Consider the following 26,523-nt stretch of genomic DNA (forward strand, 5'->3'; position numbering starts at 1 on the left):
TGTGAAGTTAAGAATCTGTCAGCAAAGTCTCACCCATTTTTATTTACATGAGAGAAGAAATCTGTGACATAAATAATTTGAGGGAGGATTTAGTTTGGCTCATGGCTTCAGAAGGAATGTGTACATCAGTGGCAATGGCACACATGGCAGAGAGCAGTAGATGACAACATGGTGGCCAGCTAGCAGAAAGAGAAGGAAGGGATGCAAGAAGGGACCAAGGCCAAACAAAGCCCACAAGGACACACCCAGAGTTATCTGCTTCCTCCAATGAAGATTCAGGTTTCATACTTTTCTTCATCTCGTCTGTTATGTTATGAATCCATGAGGGGGTTAATCCATCACTTGGGTCAGATTCACAAAGATCCAATAACTTCTCCGAACATCTCAGAGACGCAACATACTTCTAAAACATCTCATACTCAAAGCAGAACAGGTAACACAAACATGGGAAAATGTTTCCCAAAAGCTCATCAGGCCTTATGTTAATGTGATAATTTGGAATGATATAAGGTAAAACATCTATTGTGAACTCTCTAAGAAACAACTTCAGATAATATGGTCAATGATCGTGTAGCCCAGGCTTGCCTGAGATAACCCAGGACACTGTGTGCATTTCTTACCAGTTCTGAATTTTAGATTGCTCAGTAATATAGCTCGCAGGTCAATTTGCAGCACTAATATTTGTGGGTATGCATCTGTGTGGATGCTCATGTCTGTGTACAAGTGCATGTGAGTGCCTGAGTGTGTACATGTAGAAGCTAGAGGTAAACATTGTCTTCCTCAATTGTTCGCCATCATATTTTTTGAGACAGGTTCTTTTCTTGAAGTCAGAACTGAATAATTGGGTGTGGCTGGCTGGCCAGCAAGAGGAGGAACATTTTTGTATGTAGTTCTCCAGTAGTGGGATTCTAGGTTTGTGCTGTCACACTGGGCCTTTCACTTTGGTGCCAGGGATCCAAACATAAGTTTTCATGTTTGTATGACCAAGACTCTTATCTCACTTGTCCTGAGTGTATTCACTAAAACTTCCACTACACACACATACACACACACACACACACACACGAAAAACATCCAAAAGTTGACAATAAATTTATAAATATATAAATTTTATATTATGAATTTATATACTTTTATAAATTACTCCTTGCAGGAAAAGGGAAAGGCGAGACCTAATACTTTATAGTAAGGTAATACTTTATACCACAACACTGGCTCTACCATCATAAAACATTTCATAAAACTAGATGCTACATCTCACTCAAGAAACCATCCACCCCCTAAACCACCACTTTCGTTTTGCTCGATCAGCTCCAGGAGGCACTTTACTGTCACACACCAACCGTCGTGCAACCTCCTCTGTACTGCACCAAGCAGAATACGCATACGGACACAAAAATGATCTTTAATGCTCCCCGAGGCTGTCAGTCTTCAGCAAGAACTCCAATTTCTAGAATTAGCTCATACATGTCAATGTCTGTTACAAAATCAGCCCTCCTAGAAAATTTATGTATCTTGGCAGCTTAACAAAGAAATCCTCGATTTCAGTGAGATCAACAGAACCATTTTTAGAAAATTACTGCCAGACCTGAAGCTAATTTTCTCTAATTCTACAACATCTGTAAGCCTCCTATAGAAATCTGTATTTTAATAAGCCCCGAGGCCTAACAAATGGATGGTAATGCTTAAAGGAAATAAACACCAAGGACCATTGGAAAGGAAAAACCACAAGATAGCATAAAAGGGAATATGGGATGAAGGCTTTAGAATATTCGAGAGCCTTTAAAATCTCACAGCCAAAAATAGGAGCAAAGTGCTGATGCCAAAAGGGAACTCTATTTAAAAAATTGCCTTAGTATTGCCTTAGTATTATGAATGATGGCCAGTGACACTCCTGAGCTCCCAACACCCAGATGATGGCACCCCCAATGCTAAGAAGGGAAAATATAAGAAAGGACAAAATATAAAGTGAATTGGGAAGGCTGCAGAATTGGTGACTTATAGCCAATCTCTGATTTGCTCTCACTTCTTACTTCAGACTAAATGAATGGTCCTTGGCAGAGAGTAATCTTTTAAAACCACTATGCCCATTAACCTCTGACACCTCATAGGGTATAAAATATAAACGGGTGAAGGGAAGCAACATTGGCATTGCCTTAACGGCATTCCCAGTGTCACTGTGATAAGAGCACTGACAAGAAGGATGTGTGCAGCCAGCATTATTCTTTGCAATGATCCGGAACTGGACATTTGAAAGAATACCTTGCTACTCAAAGTGTTACGTGCGCCTGAGATTTGAATTTAATCTTATTTGCATTTTCATGATATTGGTTAGTGACATAAATTCCAGACTTCCTTAAGTAGTCCATAGAGCCGTGTTGTGGTGCATGCCTTTAATCCCAGCACTTGGGAGGCAGAGGCAGATGGATCGCTATGAGTTTGAGGCCAGCCTGGTCTACAAAGTGAGTCCAGGACAGCTGAAACTACACAGAGAAACCCTGTCTTGAAAAAAAAAAGTTGTCATAGACTGTCTAAGACAAGTAAACGAAGAGCATGCTTTATCAAATTCTATGGTCAATGCAAAGGTAAATGGAGCTGGAGGGAATGTTTGCCTTGAGGTAATTCTGTTAACAAACTCTTTTACAAGTTGTATTGAAAATGAGCCAAGGACTGTTTGGATATTTTCCAGGCACCATCTCGTGTCATCCTTCAGCAGCTCTTCCAAGGCAAATGCTATTACAACTCCTTCTCAAAGAAGGAAGAAAGTTAGAACCAAACATAAAGTGAGGCGCATGATCGTGCCAGAAATGTACAAAGTGAGTGTGTAGGAAGATAAAGCTAATGAAGATAATTCCTGTATTCTCAGTTTTGTGGTTTTGGTGGTAGCGGCATTTTAAGATTTAAAAAAAAGTGTGTAGGAAGGGTTTGCATGCATTTATGTGTGTGCATCACTTTCAGGCCACCTGCCAATGGGTGCTAGAAGGCAGCATCAGATACCCAGAGACTGGAGTAAGTCCCAGATGGTTGTGAGCTGCCATGTGGATGTTGGGAACCTATTCCATACCCTCTGATAGCCAGGTCCCCAGCACTCCTTTCCCAAGCTCATATTTGTCATCTCCACACTATCTCATCTATATAACGAATCCACAAACTGTGGAACCCATTGTTGAATGGCCCTCAAATATTTAAACACAGATCGGCAGCCTTCATGCCCATCTGGTTGTATCTTACCCAACCTCTGAGCTTTTGAACCGGCTGCTCTACTTTCTGAACTTACATAGTTCTATCCTCCTTCATTGATATGTATGCAATTATAAATAATTGGTTTCTGGATTGGACTCTTCATCCCTGACCTTTTCCCCAAGTGCCAATTTTGCTTTCAAACTGTCTGCCTGACATGTCCGCCTGGGTTTTCATCCCACACACAATATGCTTTTTACTGAATTCATCTTTTCCCACAGCCCATCCTTTTTACCACATCTTCTGTTGCTGTCCATCATTTTCACAGCCCTTTTAGCAAAGCAGACCCTAGTAAAAATCACTAAAACGAACTGCACCCCATTATTCACAAATAGAGTACTCATCTTCCCTTTGCATTGACTGTACATCTCCATCCCTTTGACTTTGACCTTGCCCCGGCTATCTGCTCAATGAAATAGGAGCAGAAATGTCACTGGGCACAGTCTTTAAAATCAGTGCAAGCTCCTGCTGAATATTTAATTCATCAAGAGAGGAGCCCAACCGAGATATCCTTCTTCCCAGCTCTTAAAATGACAGGAAATGCAAAGCCAGACTCTAGCAGCACACTTGCAACTATGCTATTATCACAAATTTAACAGATGCTTGGTAGGAGAAACCATTGGTACTGGACAGGTAGTTGTCATAATGAACGTACAGGTTTCTATTTACCCTACCCTTCATATAAAATCAGTTATGGTGATCTTTACATTTGTATTCTCTGTACCATTTTTAGTCTTAAAGTGTATCTTTATGATTTTGATTGTTACATAACCACTTTATATTGCAACTATTAACTCCTTACATACAGTATTGGGATTCACTCTATGCCCATTGAAATGCCAGGCAAATGTTCTATCTCCAGACTATATCCTTATCCCTCTTTTTAATTTTTATGTTAAGATACAGTCTCATAATGTTGCTCTGAAGTAGCTTAAGTTCTCTTTGTAGACCAGTCGGGTGAAGAACTTTCCATTCTTCTGTGTCTGCCTCCCAATAAGTTTATAGTAGATTACATGGTTTCACTACCACACCCAGCCAAATACATTTATAATGCATGGTTCTTTATTTCATCTCTAGCTTCTTGCTGATCAAGATGAGTCTATGTGAAGAGAATATTGATGATTTTCTTCTAGTCAAGCAATGTATATGATTTCTTGAGTGATCAAATAATGAAACATATTTTTTAAGATTCCTAAAATGCTTTCAAGAAAATGTTATCATTAAGTGGAGCCACCCAGTTCTGAACAGTCTTTCCACATCAATTAAGACAATTGAGACAATCTCCCACAGGCCTGCACACAAGCAAATGCAGTCTAGACAATCCCTCATGAAGAACCCCCTCCCAGATCACCCCAGACTGTGCCAAGTTGACAATCAAAAGTAACCACACCAGGCTAGCACTCTAGGACTGAGCTACAGCCACACCGCTCCAATCAAATGATTTCTCTAAAAAATGTTTTCTCTAGTCACTTTTAGGCAGGAAGAAGCAGAGTGGGTGAAATAATCAAGTTTATCTTAGAGTTCAGGTTTTGGTAGACAAACAAACAAAAGGATAAGTTTGGTTGAAGAAAAGGACTATCCAAGAAAGAGTTAAAAGATTTTTTTTCTACTTCTTCACAAAGAAGAAAATGGATAAACAGCAGGGGCATCAAGTTTTGGCAAGTTGGAGCTTAATGGATTGTACCCATTATTGTAAAGTGCTATTCTTTGAGTAGGGTTAGTACAGAGACTAACTTAGAAAAATAGAAATAGTTTTTATACAGTGCAAAAATCAAACATTTTTTAATAAAGAGAGTCAAGTTGATATTAAGGACAAACTATAGGCTGTGGTTACAAAGTTAAAGTGTCGGGATTCTCTGTGGCTAGGGTATGTGAATACCAACATCTAACAAATTATGACTAAGGATATCTAGAGAGTGAGCAATGACTTGGAGTTCAAAGCTTGGCTAATACAGGAAACAGGACTTACGGTTCATGGACTCACCACACTAAGTACAAGGAACTGTGGGATTGAGTTCTAAGATGCATAAAAGGGGGAGAGTTGGTAATAGGAAGATATGGAAGTTAGGTTACTTTATGTGTGTCGTACCTACACCTATAATACATATTCACATAGATGGGAGCACACGTGTGGGTGAGTGCATGTGCGCCTGCATGCTCATGGATATGGAAGGAAGGGGTGACCTCAGATATCTTCCTACATTACCCTGCCTTCTACCTAGACATAGGTCCTCTCACTTTAATCCAGAGATCTCTGATTCAGATAGTCCACCTATCTAGCTTGCCCAGGGGACCTACTATCTCTCTACTCAGAGTGCTAGGATGACAGTAGGGCCACGACATTCACTGGTATTTACATGGGCCCTGGGATCTGAAGTCCCCTTCTCATAGTTTCATCGTAACTACCTATTGAGCCGTATCTTCAGCCCAAAAATGAAATTAAAGGGGGGAATATAGCCAGAAAATGCTGGCGCCAGCCTTAAATCTCAGCCCTTTAGAGGCAGATGGATCTTTGTAGTTCAAGGCTAGCCTGGTCTACTGAGTGAGTTCCAGGACAGCCTACAGCTACACTGAGAAACCATGTCTTAAAACTGCAATTTTGGGGTTGAAGATATGGCTCAGAGGTTAAGAGCACTGACTGCTCTTCCAGAGGTTACGAGTTTAATTCCCAGCCACCACATGGTGGATCACAACTATCTGTAACGTGATATAATGCCCTCTTCTGGCCTGGAGGTGTACATGCAGCCAGCCAGAGTACTGTATACATAATAAATAAATAAATAAATAAATAAATAAATAAATAAATAAATCTATTTTTTAAAGGGAGGGTGGGACTTTATGAAACTATAGATGTGTGGAAATGAGAATATCAGAAACAAATATTGTCTTATAAATTTGATATATATGATAGATATTTACTTAGAAAATATCTTTCAAGAAAATGGTAGCTATGGACATATTACACATACTTCTTTTGTTCCACAAGAGAACGTATAATAGAAATATATTCCTATAAAAGCTCATGGAACAGAAATCACAAATATGCCTAATAAAGAATCTGAACATTCAAAGCTTAAGTCACTACGCTTAAGTTAGAACTTATCAGAAATGTTTAAAGAACAAGTTTCTTTGAATAGATGTATATAGGTATATAAAAAAAGATGTGTATAGGTATGAATGAGAGTTGTCATAATTTCCTTAAGTAATTAACATGGAACAGTGCATGGAAGATTATATTTGTGGTGTGGATAGAGGTAGAAGTGTATGTATGGGTTACAAAGGTAATGCGCCATCACAAAGGTGATAGAGGACCTCTCAGAATGGAGGCCTCATGACGCCAGGGAGAATAATTAGGGGCACTAGGTCCTGCTCCCCTAAGGAGGAGGATCATCATTTCTACATGAAGGAATACATCCAGAGCACCCTCCACAAACATTTCTCCTACTTCCTGTCCATGCTGTCAGGTTTCCAATGAGGCAACCAGGCTTACTTTGAGGTTTTAAAAGAGAAGAGTGTGCAAGTCACATAAATAAATAATGACAGGCCTCAAGAGAATGACAATAAGATGACTTGGCTTCAAGGAGCCTCATTAACAGGGAGCACTTCCCCTATCTCCCACCTTCCACAGTTCACAATAAGCCAGTCACCACCTTGGCGTGTTCCAGCTACACTGTGCACAGAGATCTGCACGTGCAGAGTCCTGCACGACTGAACTGCCAGGCTCACTATCCGTGCCTGTGCAAGAGCAATGGAAGGATTGAGACTTCTCTTCTTAAAAAACAATACTCCATGAATCTAAAAAAGAAATCAATGTTTTTTTTCCTATTATAATGGCATAAATACTCCATTGTATCTCAGAGACATTATTGCAAGATAATTAAATATTTCACCTAAAACAATACAGATACATATGGCCTAGTATGTTTATCTCTTAAAACATAAAATTCCAACTCTCCATCTATTGTCTTTTTACCATTGCTTCTCTTTTCTGTTAGCTTGCTCTGTGAATGCCACCATACTCCAGTGTCTAATCCCTAAGTGCCTGTTGGTAGGATTTTGAATTAGTGTATTTGCTGTTGTCATACATATGTGCTCAATTAACTGAAGACATAAAACAAACAAATGTGACATAATTAGGTGAGGCTGACAATACCTGGAGCATGCACTTTTCTTTTCTGGTTAATTCTACTGAGTTGGCTACACTCACCACTGTGTTATGCAAGCACACACTATCACAGTGGAAGAAAAGAGTCCAGGGTCTTTGATGACCAATAGAATCAATCAGAACACTATTATCTTATGATGGATAATTGGTCAGATATCTTGGCAAAGCTCCAAAGCAATGACCAATCAAGAATTATGATTTATTTTAGAAAGAAACTAAAGTACCCAGGGAAAAAGTAGGATGTGAACATCATAATCAATATTACCACCCACCTGAGTTAAATGAGCTGCTGTCATTACAATAACAATGAAAAAAAATTCCAAGAAAAGAAACTCTTCAGATGGGGCAATTAAGCCTCTAATCCAGAGAACATTCATGCAGGTGAAATTTATTTTAAAAGCGGGCTTGAAAATAGAGAACACTGAAAAGTTAATTTAAGACTGCTTTGCTGCATCACACAGACAACTTAATCTTACAAAAGGCCCTATTGATCCTCAGAAACCAAAGATGCTTGCTGCTCCTGCAGCTCCTAAGGAGATGTTGCACTCTAGTTTTCCAGCCTCTACTGGCTGCGCACTTTACATTTTATACCTCGACTCACCTTGCGTGACAATGTATGAGAAAGGTTTATCCCTGTGGTTATGATTTGACATTCTCTTGCCAGAGAATGGGTGGGGGAGAGGGTGCAAGCTCTATTCAAGTATTGTAATACACACTTTCACCCATGGTGCTTTAGTTGCCTTGTTGAAAAAAATACAGAATAAAGTATCTTGGATTATGATCAAAAAGCACATGGCACAGTGTCTGTTATATAGTTAAACAAAGGGTGATATTCTTTTTCTTTGCTGACCTACATAGAGAAGAGAGTAGCCACTGTACAGGCAGGGAAGGGATGGGCCCTCCATCTGGTACACAGTGCGGCCTGACGTCTACCTCAGTGTTCTTAGTGTGGACCATTTTCTCCCTTGTGGTAGGATCAGCACACCAGGGATTCCTAGTCATTTTCCAGTTAAAGAAAACTCAAGCTCTTTTTTTCTTTTCATTTTTATTTCAAAAGTTAACTCTGGCTAATGGTTTCCTCTATGCAGAGAGGCAGAACTATGCATACACTATGTAATATGCATTACATGTACATCTTATGTATTTGCTTTTTTTTTTTTAATGCACAGGCCCTTGAGAATGATATGCAAAATTTCCAGTGCTGGCTTTCATTCCCAGCTCCAAGCATAAATATTCACTGTAACATCTCTGAAAGTAGATTTAAGATCATTCATGAAGACACCACCAATATCAAGTAACAAATACAAAACGCACTGCCTACTTTTTTCTGAGGGAAATATTTTCAGTTATGACAACAGACAGATCAGTGGCAGACTTAAAAAAGTTCAGATACTGCCTTGCCTCAACAAGACCTGAGCAATGACAGCAGCACTGGACTTGCTAATGGGGGAGGGGACCTGCACAGGGTCCACCCCTAGACAGGGAACTACAAGCAGTTAATGACTACCAACAGTGGGAGAATTATTAACCCCCTTGGCATGAGCACCCTAATCGGTTAGTGGCCAGCCCTGAAATCATATTCAACAGACAACACTAAATGGATCTAGCATCTGTTTCTCTCTCACACACGAATATCAATAATAAAGAAATAAGGCCTATCAGTTTTAGAGAGAGTAAATACAGGGGAGAGGATGGATGAAGAAGAGAGAAGGGGAGAGTGACCTAATTAAAATTTCAATTAATTTCCTTAAAAATAAGAACAAAAACTTCAGAGAATGACTGTATCGGGCTTTCTTTTAAAACACATTTATTGGACCACTGAGAACAGTGGACTAAGTCTACAAATGTAGTTTCAAACAGCCAAGGTATAAATCTGAGGCTGCTATACTGCACTTTTCTTTTCAAAAGTGACCTGTGCAGATGGTATGTGAGCCCACCCATGTGCAGGGTATAAAATGGGATGACTGCATTGACTGTGCATGCTGAGGCAGAGCTAGCCAATGGAAGGGCACTTCCAACAGTAACTCCTTACATTCATATCTGGGGACTGGGAATGACAGTTCCCTTTACAGTAACCCGTGAGTGCTGCCTGGGCACAGGAGTGTGTCCATCCGTGGAAGAGGGTTTGTCTTGATCTCTTTACGGAATCAGTGATGTAATGGTTAAAAGCCGCCAAAACTACTTGTGAGACATGCGAACAAAAATAGTCTTCTTCTTAACTGGACCTTTCTAAATACTGCCTCTCTGTTGCCAGGCAGGCTGGGCAGTCAGTAGATGGATACTGTTTTATAATTATCTTCTGGGTGATTTGAAGGCTGGGGTCTGGGCCTCAGAAGATCACTTTGTACTGCCTCAGTGCAATTCTGTTTGTCCGTTTGTTGGCATGATATCAAGCTATGGCTTTACAATACACTGCAGGCAAGAATGAGATGTACCTCCCACACCATTAACTCGATCTTCTAACAGAAGTCAAGTTTTATACAGTGCCCTGTGAGCACGAATGCCACAGGTTGGCTTATAAGTGCCTAGAACTCATATGGTGAAGTCCTTACCACGAGTGCCAATGCATATCAACTCTCTTTCCAAAAAAACTCAAAAAATAAAAACCAAACAAGACAAAAGAAGAAAGAAACACATACAAATGTCCTATGCTTAAGCACATATTTGGGGTGTGCACAGCATAGTTGACAGTCTTGATTACAGACACACATATCGGTTGCTTGGATTATAGGATCCAAATAAGGGAGACGCTACGAACCTTATTACTTAGGTGAGCTTTAAGTACCCTTCAATAGTACTACCATCCATGAGAGACTTTGTAGTACTCTCAGAGGTTGTGATAAGGTCCCCAGTATAGCATCACTCAGCTCTGTGGTGTCCCTTGCAAAGGTGTGACTGCTGCTCAAAAAATATCTTTGCTCCTGCCACCTGCTGAATTTCACACAGTCAAGAGGATCACTACCAAAACTGAAACCGTAGACGCATGATGACCTAGCGTCTCCAAATTTTAATTTTTTTTGTTTTTAAAAATTAAGTTACATAGGCATTTTATTATTGTATTAAAAAGACAATAAACCCATGTTTTATGTATGTATGTATGTATGTATGTATGTATGTATGTATGTATGTATATCTAAATTATGTAACTTGAGATGGTGGGCAAGCCCAAAAGAAATATGTTAAAGCAATAACCTTGGTTGTCCTTAGGATGGGGAGAATATAAGTTATTTTATATTTCCTTTAGAACTTTTATGCATGTTAATTTTCTTCAATCCTTATGTGGATATTTTATAAGAACAAAACCCATCAACTTCTCTGAGAAAATAAGCACTTATCTTTAATGAAAATACTTTCACTTACAATTTATCTGAAAAGCCACATGGGAGCTCTGCGAATGCTGAAAGTAAAAATGGCAGCTTATTGCAAATAACTTCAACCATTTCAAACACAAATTAAGTCTAACAAAGATATAAATGAAGGACTTATGACACTAATAAATAAACCGTGGCCACCCACTCTGTGCAGCCACAGTGAAGACAACACTGGCCTTATCAGGTGCCAGCCAGAAGCCCTCAAATTTAATGATCCCAGGTTGGTGTCTCACCCCATTAGTTAGCCCATTAAAAAGGAATTCACCACCAGTTCTTGACAGAAAAGAGAGTTTCATGTCTTCATGGAACATATTAAATAAAAATTATACAATTAAACTACCTAACACAATCTTTCAAGTTTTACTGCTTTTCATTAAAAAAAAAATTACTATACTATTAAAGGTCCAAGTTGCATTTTTATTCTTGTAAACACTGCAAGGATTTGCTTGCATACACAACCAACACACCCGCTCCTCATTTTTCTCCTTCTTTGAAGCACAAGCATTCAATGTCAAGGTTATCACAACCTAAATGCATAGGGATGGCAGCACAAACCTGAAACTGCAGCACTATGGTGGGGAAAATGGGATGACAGGAAGTTTGAGGCTAGCTTAGGTTAAATAGGCAAACCTTGCCTCAAAACAAATCACCAACATCATGACAAAGAGCAACAAACTGTGACTTGCTTTACTGGCATCAGTAGGGTAGCCATTTCTTAGAGCAGTGGTCCTCAACCTTCCCGATGCTGTGACCCCTTAGTAAGAGTCTCTCACATTGTTGTAACCCCAACCATAGGATTATTGTTGTTGCTGCCTCATAACTATAATTTTGTAACTGTTGTGAACTGTAACATAAACATCTTAGGCGACCTTTGTGATAGGGTCATTATTTAACCTGTAAAGGGGTCACGACCCACAGGTTGAGAATCTGTGCCCTTAGGCACTCCAGCACAAACAAAAATGTGTCCTCAGGGTTTTTACATTTGCTGACAGCATGCAGTGGATTTAGAATATGTCCACATGCTGAGTTAACTCACATTTTTTTTATAGCTTATCTGAGAAGTCTGTTCTTATTCTAAGCAGGTATACATAGAATAACGGGGGAAAGTTTTCACAAAAATCAGAAGTTTTCATTACGTCACTGTGAGAGTCTTAATCTAGTTTAATTTTTTTTAAATAACAGTAAAAACTCAGGTTCGAAATAAGTTATCATTGTTTAGTGACAACTTCTTCCAGCAAATGACTTGACCTAAAAACCCTTCCTAAGTAATAATTACTCTTAGTATGGATAATATTTAGTGTTATTAAAAGGTAATAATAAAAGCCATCATGGGTCTGTTGCAAAGATAAAGCAGTGTATTTAAACAAGATAACACATTTACAGTACAAACTGGGTCGTCCGCACCATTCTGATAACAACAAGCCTGATTCTTCTCTTTGTTCTATTCCCATCATTAGTTATCACTCTCCAAAGGCTCAATAACAAATCATATTGTTAGCATATGGCAGAGAATCCTATATAAACAGAAGCACTAAGACTGTGACTTTTCTTGGTGGAAAAACAAGCCTACAAAGTGAAGTTTCAGCCAGTCTCAAGACTATTTTGAGATAAGATTTTAGGACTTAGTCCATGAGACCTTAAAATGGCCTATATAACAAGTTTGACCTCTAATTCATAATCATCCTCCTCCACCCTACAAAAAACCCCAAATTCCAAAATGCTGGAATTATAATTACCCATGCAGTGCCATGCTGGCTCAAACTGATCTTTTAAGACTAGTTTATTTCATTTCTATATATATTGGTATTTTGCCTGCCAAGTAGGTCTTTCAAAGAGGTCTTGTAGCATCTACAATGTTGTGTATTTGTTCTTTTGGTCTGAAAGATACCTAAAGAAATTAAAATTAAAGCTTATCTACGAGCAGGCTAGTTTCACTGTCATGGTTGCCTTTGAATCAAAAGTGTTTAAGATTTTCTTGACAGTTGTGTGGAGAGCGGGGACTGACTCTGACATGAACTCTGGTGCACCCTCTTTAACCACTTCCCCTTGGTGGAAAGGCCTCATGGCACTCAGAGGAAGGGGAAGCAGGCTACCAAGATGAGACCTGATAGGCTGTGATCATATGGTAGGATGAGGAAGTCCCCTTCTGTCACAGACCTAGGAGAGGGGAATAGGGTGAAAGAGGGAGGGAGGGGGAAACGGGAAGATACAAGTGAGGGGATAACAACCAAGATGTAATCTGACTAAATTACTTAAATAAAAATAAAAAATAAAAATACTTTCATGGACACTCCCCCCACCCCTTCCAATGTCTTTCTAAAGTCAATACCTTTGAGTACAAGATCTCAGCCCAGGTGTTGTATGAATTAAGTCTAGAAGGGCTTTTGCCTCACAAGAAGTTTATATGTTTGTTCACTATGCCACCAGTCAGCTATGGTAACTGTGGGGAAAGGAACATTCAACATCGGCACAGAAGCCTGAGCTATGAGCGGAGTATGCAGGAAAGGATGAAATGACAATAAATAGATTTCATATGCCCCTAATATTTTTCACTTAAACCTCTTCATTGAGAAGATCTGTGAGCAAAAAGGCAGGCCATTTGATTGTAAAATGAAGTAATGACATTTGCTTTATCTATTTTCACCTCAGCCTATTAACTTTTTTTATTTGCTTTTAATTATTATGAAAAGCTAATAAGCTAATGAAGGAAATACTTAAGGTATGAGAGTATACTGATCCTGTGATTAAGCTAGAGCAAACCAACACAGAATTGAATGAGTCCTTATTGTGTACACAGACTGAAGGCAAGCATAATGAATCGGACGCATAAAATATTTGCTTTGCAGTCTTAGGAAAAATATGCTGACTTTATTTTTTCTGTTTGGAGCAGGTATAGGAGCAGCAAAGGCTTCCAATACCCATGCATGGTTCCCTACACAGCTGTATTACAATCATCTATGATTTTATTGGAACAACAATGCTTGCTAGATTTAGAGGGTCAGAGTGACTATGGTTAGGGAAGTCTTGCTTCCCTGTGTGAAGAGGCTACTGAGCCCACCCCATTCCATTTCCATCCTTTCTTTAGACATGCCCATGAAACTCTAAACACCCACTGTATTGTAGAGACCCTTGTCTCAAGGCTTCTCAGCATCTTGTGTTTAGCCTCAAACTCAATTCAGCGTACCCCCAGGTGGCATATGCCTGCAATATCAGTAACTCAGGACAGCTGTCACAGGCTAAGGGCATCTGATGTTAGCCTAGGTTATATCTTAAGACTCTGTCTCCAAAGCCAAGTAGCCAGTCTGACAAACAAGCCCATAACAAGAGAATAACTTACTAGAGTCGACCAGCCAGGTGCCAATTCTGGGTAAATCTAATTATGTACATTTTCTTCTCTCCTATATAAGCCACTGAGCAAAACATCAAAAAGCATGTCTGCTCTTGAATTTACTACAGAACAATTGTTTCAAGCATTAACTGCCTAGCTATAAGTTATGTAAAGAATCCTTAGTACTATGAATAATAAAGTCCAAACATCCAAATTTAAGATTTTGTACTTCTTATCCTTAAAACAAAGAGTAGAAAAGTTATTAACTCGTTATCACTCTTGTAAAGAACTTGCACACAAAATACACTTTTGAAAAGTTCTAAAGCTCACTTAATTCCTAATGCCCAAAATATTGAAATAAACATTTCAACAAAGAAGCTGTGTGTCTATTAAAAATACATATGAGAGAAACTGGAATTATCATACATTGCTGACGGGAATGACACTCTGTGGCAATTTGGAAGACAGATTTTTTTTTTAATTAAACAAATTTATCATAGGACCTAGACATTAAGTATCTAGCTATCAATCAGGGAGAAATAAAACACATACTTCAATACAATGAGTATTTATCGCAGCATTATTTTAAGTAGTTGATGTATGGGGATGATTAAATTGTTCATCAACTGGTGAATAAAGAACACATTATACCGTAAAATATCAACCTAATGGTATATGACTGGGAAATAAAGAATAAACTAGTGATATACATACTACATTCCTGGACCTCAGTGCCATGATTAATAGAGGAAGTGACAGATAAAAGGGTATATAATGTAGGAACCCATTCATGCAAAATATACTGAAAAGGCAATCTGTAGAGACCTAAAACACAAGAGTAGCTGAGTAAGATCCGAGTACAGATTGGTGGCAGTAGACATTAGGGGGCCTTCCGCGGTAAGAGGGTGTTGTATAACGGGACAGGGACAGCATTTGTCTGTAGTGACTGAAAGCCACTGAAGAGAAGATTGAATATGGGTAATTTTTGTGAAGGTTGTATCATTTTAACTCAGCTTTCACTCTCTCTCTCTCTCTCTCTGACAAGGTATTATCTTTAATACTTTCATGAAATGTTCAGTCACGTTGTGAATTCGGACTGACTTCTCAGTACTCTAACCACAATGTCCATACACATCGGGTTTTTACAGAGGAACAGAATTAGAAACACCAGGCATTTCCCCCACCCATCTATACCAGCATCGGCAGCACCTTTTCTACTGCAGAGGTAGATCTTTACAACTACCTCTGCCCTCAGGCAGCCTACACCGTGCTTATTTGCCCAGACTTCTACAACAAAATACCATAGAGTTGGTGGCTTTGAGACAGCATAAATGTGTTTCTCAGCTGCACAGATTGGAAGACCAGAACTCTCTGAGCCAGTAGATATGGTGTATGGTGAGGGTCTACTTCCTGTCTCACAGACAGCCATTTTATTTATTTATCTTTTTGCTTTGCTGTAACCTCACACTGAAGGGATATATCTAGTTCTCTGTAGATCTGCTTTACTAGGGAAATAAATACTTTCATAAAGATTCTTATTTTCATGATCCAACGACTCTCCAAGGCTCCACATTCAAATATCAAGGGAGGACGCACAGGCATCAAATCTATAGCAGAGCCATCATCTCTGTCCCAGTTTAGTATCTCACATGTGAACCCCCCCCACCTCGTCCAGTGATTATCAACCATCCTAATGCTGTGACCCCTCAATATAGTTCCTCACGTTGTGGTGAACCCCAGCCATAATTTTTATTGCTCCTTCAAAACTTTAATTTTTATACTGTTATAAATGTAATATAAGTAACGGACATGCCAGATATTTGACTTGCATGCCCCCAAAGGGGTCGCGACCCTTAGGTTGAGAAACTCTGCCCTAGTTTGTCTAGAAATTCCCTATGCATGCTCAGATTCTGATGGTTAATTATTTCTGTCGATCTGACTGGATTAAGGAGCAAGGCATCACGAAACACAACTTGCGGCTATGCCTTTCAGGGCTTTGCCGGGGGAATTCAAATCCTGAGGTCTCTGACTTCATGCGTGAAGGAAATCCTTTGTGGAGTTACGTGATGCCTCAAAGGTTGGCTATTGGGCCGGGGGATGGGAGGAGGACCTTTCAGCGCTGTTCCCCATGTCACGGTTCTTTCTTTCCTGCCATAATAAACTGCTCTATCATACCTTCCTTGCCAAGGTAGAAAGGACACTGAAACCACAAACCAAAGCAAATCCTTCCTCTATTAAGATGTTTCCAATGAGGAAAAGGTAGCGAAATCAAGGGAGCAACTCGGCAGCGATCTTCACTGTGGCTTTTGTGTTCCCTTTGATCTGGCCCTTGCCGCCTCCCTTACTAGTGTTTCCGGGAGCATCGCTCTTCCCTTTGTACTTTCTGCCTTCTCGCCTTCCCACTTTCTTCTCCTGTTTCTTCACTAAGCATTTCCCTTTACTGCTTCATGGAAACTAGGTTACTGGTACGACATAAATGCTGAAGAGGCATCGCTCCGCAGAATCTGACATTGTCTCTCTGAACTCCATTTCTGATGCTGCCGTTACTCTGGTTCTTCCTTGCTCTTTACAATATAGCTGAATTTCCCTCTTCAGTGGTTTTATCTTCCTTATTTATTGTTTAGATGTCAAGGACAAACAGTCAGGGCTTGCTTTCTCATTCCACATAGAAATTCAAGAGTGATTTAGCAGGGCACATAGCATTTAACACATTTTAATTACTACCAAAGTGAGCCTTAGGCAAGCTTAAGGCCAGCTCTTCTGAGAACTGCTCTGGTGGTGACACTGACCTTCGGTTTGTGCTGTTTGCGTAAACACTTGGAGACTGAGAGAATGGTTTCTCAGTTACTCACACCTGGTGAGTAGCTCCTCAATCTGGCTACATCACATCCCGCAAGGTAGCACCATCACCAGCCATATCAGTTACAATGGTTCAAGAGAACTCACTTCAAAGTACAGTGATGTCAGTATGTGCTTTGCTTTGATGTTTAAAAACGAATTAAAATGGGAAAAACAGTCTCATCGTTACTATTCAAATAACCCAGCTAGACACTCGACATTAGTTATGTCTTCTCATTTCCACCTGCTCTGTCACTGCACGCTAATGTTCCTGTTAATGCCTTTTTTTTTTCTTTTTTCTCCTTTTAATGAAAACAGGTTCTTTTCTCATGCGGGATATCCTGAGTGTAGTTTTCTCTCCCTGCATTCCTCTCAATTTTCCCCCTCACTAGAAAAGAACAGGCTTCTAAGAGATAACAACTACAATTGAACATGACAAAAGAAAATACAGTATGATGAAGCAAAAAACTATGATATCTTGGCTGGACAAGACAGAAAAGAGCCCAAGAGTAGGCATAAGATCAGACCCACTTGTTCACACACTCAAGAGTCTCATAAAAACACTAGGCTGAAAGCTACAATACAGTGGTTCTCAACTTTTCTAATGAAACACACCGTTCCTCATGGTGTAGTAACCCCCAACCATAAAATATTTTCATTGCTACTTCATAATTGTAATTTTTCTACTGTTATGAATAATAATGTAAAGTGTTGTTTGACCCCCCAAAAGGGGTTGCAATCAGTAGGTTGGAACCACTGTTATATCTGCAGAGGATCTGGTGCAGGCCCTTGCAGGTCCTGTGCTTGCTGCTTCACCTTCTGTGAGCTCATGTGCACCTTGCTCAGTAGAGACAGAGGGTCTTGTTCTCCTGTTGTCCTCCATCCCCTCTTACACTGAACTCTTCTATGCTTTTCTTTATTTTTTTGTTCATCTCATAATTTCTTGATCTCCCATAGGATATGTGTCAGAACAGCTGAGGCCCTTTTAAAGAACCTGTTTACACTGTTTTTGTTGTCGTTGTTTTGTTTTGTTTTGTTTTTGGTAAGTATTTCTTCATGCACTAACTGTCCAAATTATTAGCAGAGTTCCTGAAAGTCTCCAACCTGCCTTCAATGATTACACATAGTCTATAATCCCAGGTGACAAAGGACACAGAGCTGGGATAGGTTTATACAGAAAGTAAAGGAATGATCACAGCTTGAAGCAATACAGCAGTAGAAGCTGCGGTTTCTTTAAAAACTCAGTTATGTTGTGTAAACAGGTTTTTGTTTTAATCCCAAGTGTGGGATATGAACTACTTTTATTTTATCCACAGCTGATAATTGCCTCATGCTGCTCAAAGAGGGGTTTGTTTTTTGACACCAGGTAACAGCTTCCTACAGCTCAGAGAGAAGTGTGGACTTTGCCAGCTTTAGATAGTTTAATTCTGAGGACTCTAAGAGGGGACACACACACACACACACACACACACACACACACACACACACACACACAGAGAGAGAGAGAGAGAGAGAGAGAGAGAGAGAGAGAGAGAGAGAGAGAGAGAGAGAGAGAGGGAGGGAGAGAGAGAGAGAGAGAGAGAGAGAGAGAGAGAGAGAGAGAGCAGCGGGGGGGGGGGGTCTTGAAGGAGACAGATGGAGAAAGAAGGCAACTGCTGGTTCTCCTGGACTGTTGAATTTCTTCACAACTGAGATTGGTATTGTCCCAAAGAACCCAACGATCCTAACCAGCCAGAACTGTCTACAGAAGACTACATCTCTGGTCTCTCCGTCCCTTCTAACCTTCTTTCTCTTATACCCATGGTCAGGGGTTGGAAGGGAGGTAGAGGCATTAAGGAGCTCCAAATAAAATAGAGTAAAAAACTAGCACCCACACAACACTATACTTTAAACACATCATTGCCAGCTGCTGAAAGTCCGGTTTTCTAGAGGGACATTCATTTTTCATTTTAATAACAAGAAGTATTTAGGTTCTGCTTATTCCCTACTACATCTTAACCATAAGTTATTCAAAATGGAATCTACAGGATTTACTGTATATAATCTCGGGGTTGGGGAGTCGGTGTAATGGTTAAGAGCACTGGTTTTCTTCCAGAGGACCTGAGTTTGATTTTCCAGCACACATACAGGGCTCACAATCATCTGTAATTCCAGTTCCAAGGGATCTGATGCCCTTTTCTGGCATCAGTGTGCCCTGTGGTGCATAAACATGCATGCAGACAAAATACCCATACACATCAAATTAACAAACAAATAAATATTAAATGAGAAATAAGTATAATAGAATATTTTGCTACTCTAGTCAGATGGGTTCACTGTTATTTCAGTGTATTTTGCTTTATAGAGAGATTTATATAAAATCTAAGAAATAGAAAAATACCACTGAGTTGAAAAAAAAACAGTGTAACTTAAACAGAAGGACTTTTAGTGTTTTTATCATTCTCTACAGTGTCTAAAAACTCTTTAAGTAGTATGATCATTTTTGCAATATTTGTTCTCATTTTAAAGTCACATATCTGTATCTTAGAAGCTGATATGTTTATTTGTGCAGAGAAATGATTATTGAATTCCCTTGGTGTGGCAGGCATTGGGGGCATTGGGGATACAAAACCACAGGTCAGTGTACATTCAAGAATCTCACATTCTATGAGCAAAACAACCATGTAAAGGTATAACAGCAGATAAGACTGCACAACAGAAAGATGAATAGCATGTTGAAGGTAGGTGTGCTTTGAAAGTAAGCAGAAGACTCCCTAGCTTCCCCCCATGTTTGGCTGTGAGTCTGATCCTCTGCTTCTATCTGCTGAAGGGTGAAGCCTCTCAGAGGACAGCTATGCTAGGCTCCATTCTGCAAGCTTAGCAGAGCCAGGGACTGGCCTCTCCCACAGGGTGGGTCTCAGGTTTTGTAGAAAAGTGAGAGGAATGATAGAAGGACCAGAGGGGACAGGAGCTCCAAAGAAGACCAACAGAGCCAACTAACCAGGGCCCAAAGGTGCTTGTGGAGAGTGAAGCACCATGCGTGGACTGGACATTGGCCCCCTACGCAGATGTAGCCTATGAGCAGTTCAGGCTTCTTGTGGGTCCCGTCATAAAGGGAGCAGGGGCTGTCACAGACTTGGATTGTTTTACCTGCTTTTTGATCACTCTCCCCTGGAAGGGCTGCCTCACTAGGCCATAAGGGAAGAGGACGCCCTCAGGTCTCATGTGACTCGATGTGCTGGGGTGGGTTGGTGGAGGGGGCTCCCCTTTCCTGAAGGGATAAGGAGAGGGGGATAAGGAAAAGAGGGAGGGATGGTGGGAAGGGAGGAGAGGAAGGACGAGGCTGGGATCAGGATGCAAAGTGAATTAATAAGTTACTTAATCAATTAATTTAGAAAAGAAGAGAGAAAGTGAGCAGAAGAGGATGGCGAAGACATGGAATTCAATGGCTGCATTAATGCCGTGTGATCTGGGATGTGTGTGTGTGTCCAATGCATTCTCCTCGTTGTACTTCTCCTACCTTTTACTATGCAAGATTTAAGGTGCTAGGGTGAATAAAGCTAAGACAAATGAGAAAAGAATGGGGGTTTATGTGATCTCATTTATAGTAATTTCCTCTTCGCTGATGGGGAAAAAAAGGTATCTTCTATCTGAACATTTTTATCATATTTTTAACAGGCAGCACAACTAAGAAAACTTGCTAATACAACAGGATGCTTAACAGAAAGCTAGCCATCACTACGTTATTTTATAACACTCACTTAAGTGATACACATCTTGATTTATTTCCTTGACACAGAGTTTTTAAAAATGGCTTCAGATCAATCTATAATAAAACAGAACTCCCGTCTTTTCCAGAGAAAAAAATTGAACCACACCATGACACCATTGCTATGTAACTTGCACAGGTGAATAATTGTTATGTTATCTCCACAAACTATTTTTTTTAAATATTCTGTTAAATAATCACCAAAAGCTGAGTTTCACATACAATTCCTGCCAGGTATGAAAAGCCATTGTTTTTTCTAACTTAAAGGTCATTGGTCTGATTGAACACTTGCTATTCTCTCTGACTTTTATGTTTAACCGTTTATGTTACAGTAGGCACAACATCCGCTTGACATTTTCAGATAATGCTCTTTGCATCCTGTACATTAGAGCATCAGGAGTGTAAGGTGAAACTCAGGTCACTAGGTCAAGATCCAGAGTCTCTGATTCTGCAAGTCTTGACAGAGTCTAGAAAATTGCATCTTTAATCTGTTCTCAGGTGGTACTTTGGTCCAGATCTACACCATTGGGGGAAGTGGGGGGGTGGGAGCTCGGTGTTTTTCTAGGCCCTAATTTATTAGATACTTGTTTGGATCTATCTGTTGGTCTGAAATTCATCAGATGGAACCTAGGGTGAGCCTTAAAGATGAAGACAAGTGGTATCGTTATTTGTTTTGTTTTCTTTTGTTTAATTACCTTCAACCCAAAGTCACTTTTGTATTGACTCATGGGTTCTTGCATTATTATCCATAACCTTTAATGTCTTCACTGCCAAGTAGCAATACATAGGCAACTGGAACTAACATGTAGCCACTACTGTGAATGTCTTACCCTCTAATCTCTGTCTCCTCCCCCTTAATCCATTACCTCCCCGAAACATCCTTGACATGCGTGAGCTCTTGCCTAGTCTCATTTGCTTACCATCCAAAGAGGGCCCTTCTGCTTAGCCTGACAGAACACATAAACAAAATGATCATATACCACGCACGCTCATTCACAAAAACAGCGTTGGTTAAAACGTATGCTGATGTAAAATGTAGGATGATGGTGACGTGGTTTGCATCTACGGCTGCCTATTGTAACAAACGCAGAAGGTGTCTAGGAAGAAGTTTACCTGTTCTACTATGCTAATACTTCCCGAAGAACGTGACCTTGAGCTGAGGCTGCAGACACAAAGGCAAAGGTTGTGCTAAAGAGCACCCCAGGTACAAAACCAGCAAGACAAAGCTCTGAGTTAGAAATTAGTTTAGATTGTTCAAAGGATGCAGGGGTTGGGGAGAAGTTCAGGGATTAGGAATGAGGTTAGTGAAAAAGTCAGTGACCGGATATATTTAAAAAGAAATTCAGATTGGAGAGGGGAGAAAAAATTTTTGCACATAGCTACATACTTCATATGCACACACAAGCATGTGTGCAAACACATACATACAGAGAGACTACACTGACTGGGATAAAGGGTGTCTGCTGGTGAGAGCCAAGATTATTCCTCTGCTTAACATGATTTAAGGTATTGATGGAGTATATAGCTTTAAAACATACACTAAACCGTGCACATTCTTATTTCAGGATGTGAATATTTTAGGTTTTAGCATATTCATCATAAATACTCAATTAAATAACTATCCTATGTACTGATTTGTGATTACAGAAATGGGAAATGTCCTTTTGCTCAATAAACTAAAAAGTTGTAGTGAGAGGCTAAATAAATCAGGATCGCAAATATATATTGGTTGACTTAGACACTGATCTCAAATAATGATTCTGATAAAGTCAACAGAACAATTCTAGTAAAAAAAATGACTATGTCTAAATTCGTGCATGTGCATACACACTCATTCTCTCTCTCTCTCTCTCTCTCTCTCTCTCTCTCTCTCTCTGAGCTGAGATAATAGAGAACAAGATATTAGCCTAAAGCAAGATCTGCATGTCTTCAAAGTACTCTCCAGAGAGGCATCAAGTTTATTTGACTTATTGTAATTGATGGTTTGAAATACGTTCTTATACTCATGCAATTAGCCTCCAGGTAAATCCAAATGCATCTGAATTGATAGAAAAACATTAACAGTGTTTTTTTCTTTTTCAAATTAAGAAAATAAGTATATGCTGTTAAATTTTCCTCTCATTGATACTGAAATTTTAAGTGTTTTTGATCAACAATATATTTTCTTCAGTATTACAGGGATGATATGGTCTAGCAAATGAAGCTGCATTTCTTTTAAAAAAAATATTGCAGAGTAGAAGTTGTAGTTTATGCTGCAAATCTCTTGTGGCCTTATTTGTGAAATGGCTTTATGCACATCAGCATCTTATATGCTGATGGGATTACCTGTCCGCATCCACTGTCACGTCGTGGACTCCTCTCTGTATGACATCCCGGGAAGATGCTGTGTCTGGAACTCTGTTCAGACCTCTAGCATATAGGCTGAGCCCACCATCTGTCATGTACCTGAAAAGAATTGCAAACACATTAACCATCAGAAAGTTAAGGGACCTTATCTACAGGACTTAATACATCTACTGTATTGTGGATTTTCAATAGCTGTTCTAAACAAACTCTATTAAATCCTTTTACATATTAATACTCTCATCAGAAAAAAAGCAAAACTTGTTTTTAATTTAATTTTAAAAAATCAACATATCAGCTGCATGTGGTGGCACGTGCCTTTAACGCCAGCACACACACACACACACACACACACACACACACACACACACACACACTAAATAAATAAAATGTAAAGCCTTAAATGTTGAAATCGCTGGAATAAAAAAAATTGGGAAAGTCTTCAAATTGCAGGAATGGGTAAGAACTGTCATAGGAGACTCCAATAGCACTGGAAATAAACACAAGAAATGACGAAAGGAAACTGGCGTGTGGAGAATAATGGGATCCGTGGATCTTCAAGGGCGATGCAATGACCAGGGTGAAAAGTTCAGTTGCAATGCCCTAGGCAGAAGGTTGGAGAAGAGGCAAAGGTGGAAACGGACAGGACTCTACCAAAACTAAACATGTGCAAAAATGTCGCGAGAAAACGAGTTACTTTTTACACTGATTAAAACAATAAATTGTCAAAAAGAAATTGTGGCATTATTGTATAAGTTACATATGAATAGCTTGTTGATTGATTGATAATGATTGATTGATTGATTGATTGATTGATTGACAGGTTCTTACTCTGCACCCCCACCTGACCTAAAACTCACTATGTAATCCAGAGTGAGGTCTACCTTATGGCAATCCTCCTGCCTCAGCTTCGTGTGTCCTAAGATTACAGGCATGATCCACAACCCTTAGCTTTTAGTTGCCTTTGACGTCCTGGAGTTGGTTTTTGTGATTTTCAGCTTTACTGCTACACTTGATTCTCTATATAGTTAGTGCTGCTAGGTACTCACTGTGCGGGATCTGAACAGACTTCAGTCATCTGTGAGTCAGCTGAGTCAGGGGCAAAATGGAAATGAGAGCAATGATAAGCTTACTTCTGGTTATGTTGAGATAGCAACGGTAAAAATAACATGTGGGGTGTATGTATATATGTGTGTTCCTGTTTATGTGTGTGTATATATATATATATATATATATATATATATGTATGTATGTATACCTTGTGCATATAATATATATATTGTGCAATGTATGTACATTTGTCGGGGTATGTGTATATGTGTGTATGATGAAGATCATTGCCTATAATGGAATAGCACAGTGTGACTAGTGCCTAGTTGACAGCTATTTGTTCTATGAAAGTTTCTACATTAACATGAAATGCCTAGTATCTTAAGCATGAAGTTGGAGAAGGAGACAGTGTTGGGAACATGTGGGGTCACAAGAAAGAGATGCATAGGTTCTAAAGCCTTTCGGTTGCTGAGGCTGTGCCAATCACCCCAAGCTTTTGGGAGAATTGGGGGAGAAGCATAGCAGGACTAAAGGCTATTTCACTTGATATTTTTAAAATTTTGTCCCTCAAAAGTCTTAATTTTTTTCATATATGGGTCAAATGACTCAATGACAATTTTAACATTCTGTCCCATGCACATAGCTATTTACCATTGTGGCATCTAATGGCAGCTTCAATTTCCACTCAATTCAGATACATAACTTTTTTTTCTCAACTTTTCTTTTTTCGCTTCATAAATGCACCCTTTCAACTCATTACAGCTCTGAGTCCCTTCCTGTGACTCATGCCTAATTACTGACAGCTTCACATCCCCAAGTGTGTGAAGTAATTCCAAAAGAAGACATCTGAGATATGCCTCTGCTGGCTTCAGGAAATTCTGAATTCCAAGAATGCCAACTGAGTTAATTTTACCATTTCTATCCAGAGTACATGAGAAATGCAACTTCGTTCTCATTTGTGATGACCTTATGATGACATTCCTCGTGGTGTCACAGAAAAAGGCTTAATTAAACCATTCCTTTTTATTTTGCCTATTATGCTTTTTGTTCCTTTAATCAGCAAAACTACTTGAAAAATTGTGAAGAGCAAGCAAATTTGTGATTTTTTTTTTTTAACGATACATGGTCTCTCTGTGTAACTTTGGCTGTCCTGGACTCCCTTTGTAGACCAGGCTGGCCTCGAACTCACAGCGATCAGTCTGCCTCTGCCTCCCAAGCGCTGGGATTAAAGGCGTGCGCCACCATACCTGGCTGGGATTCTATTTTTTTTTTAATGAGATGTAGCAATAGTTTTCATATCACTTAAAGGAAGTACTATCAAATTAAAACTTTCTTGGGATAGCTCTGAGCTTCTCATTTGCCCCACATTTAATTTCTACACTGAGAATCTGACAGTGGCGTACTGCACACTCTGGCAAGGTGTCCTCAGCACAGTGTCTTCCAACCAACCTCTAGTTGAGGCCAGACACATCCCATGTAGAGCATAAGTAGTCACCTTTCACCCAGAAAACAGACCTATCCGACGCTTTAAAAGTCTGACTCTTCTACACCACTTTAAGCTTATCTCTGCTATTATAGAGAAGAGCAAACTGCTGACTATCTCGCAGTGAACTTTTGATACAGCTTTCATACATAAAACATGTAGATAACTGATGCACATTTAATAGACTTCCTAAGAAAGACTGGTGGAGACGAAGTGGAAAAAGACCAGAAGTCGGAATTAGACTCCAAATGAAAAATGAAACAAGTCAAATGGGACAAAAGACCTAAGAACACGGCTTTTCCCTCAGTAGGCAATGCAGGGGGGTGACAGCCAGCCATCATCAAATCCGTCTCCTTTCCCTCCATGGCACAAAGCTGAGCCATATTTTCTTGCCTCTTGCAGGTCGCTGTGGCCATGGAAGCACCCTGGACATGAGTGGGAAACTTTCAGGCCTGACTGAAATAGTTTCCTGATGTATTTTATTATTTTTTTTTTATCTCTGTTGCTATTTTTTTATGGTGAAAGGTATAGGATAATACTGGAAACCTGATTAGACAAGAGCAGAAATATTACATTTCTTATCCTCTAAATGAGTGTAGTTTAGTTTCCCCATGTGAAGACCAAAATGAGGAGGGAAATCGAGAAGAGTCGGTGTTTGAAGAAATCTGCTCCTATAGCCTGAGAACAAGAGCTGGACTTTCAGGGCTTATCTTGGGGGTAGGAGAGAACCTGACTCCTGTAAGCTGTTCTCTGACCTTTACCTGTGCACCTTGACACGTTTACCCACAGACAGGCACGGATGCCCCCCCCGCCACACAAAAAAATAGATAAAAATGTAATGAAAGAAAACACCAGGACAGTTTTACATGAAAGAGAAATGAGCTTCTTAATTACAGTAATAAGATTTTGTGATTTAATTAATAAGATTAGAAGACTGGAAAATATAGAGTGTCCCTG

At 39.6% G+C, this 26,523-nt stretch overlaps 1 protein-coding gene across 8 annotated transcripts in view; it reads right to left on the bottom strand.

Moving 5' to 3' along the window:
- NAV3 (neuron navigator 3) overlaps positions 1 to 26,523 on the bottom strand; it is a 718,489-nt gene that overhangs the window by 105,652 nt on the left and 586,314 nt on the right. For all 8 annotated transcript variants that reach the window (XM_084796372.1, XM_084796369.1, XM_084796370.1 and 5 more), the window contains one exon: positions 23,016 to 23,135. In XM_084796372.1, the coding sequence (XP_084652498.1) occupies positions 23,016 to 23,135 (120 nt within the window). The remainder of the gene's footprint in view (positions 1 to 23,015; positions 23,136 to 26,523) is intronic.

Source organism: Acomys minous (assembly GCF_964271855.1).
Source record: "Acomys minous genome assembly, chromosome: 9".
NCBI classification, from domain to species: domain Eukaryota; kingdom Metazoa; phylum Chordata; class Mammalia; order Rodentia; family Muridae; genus Acomys; species Acomys minous.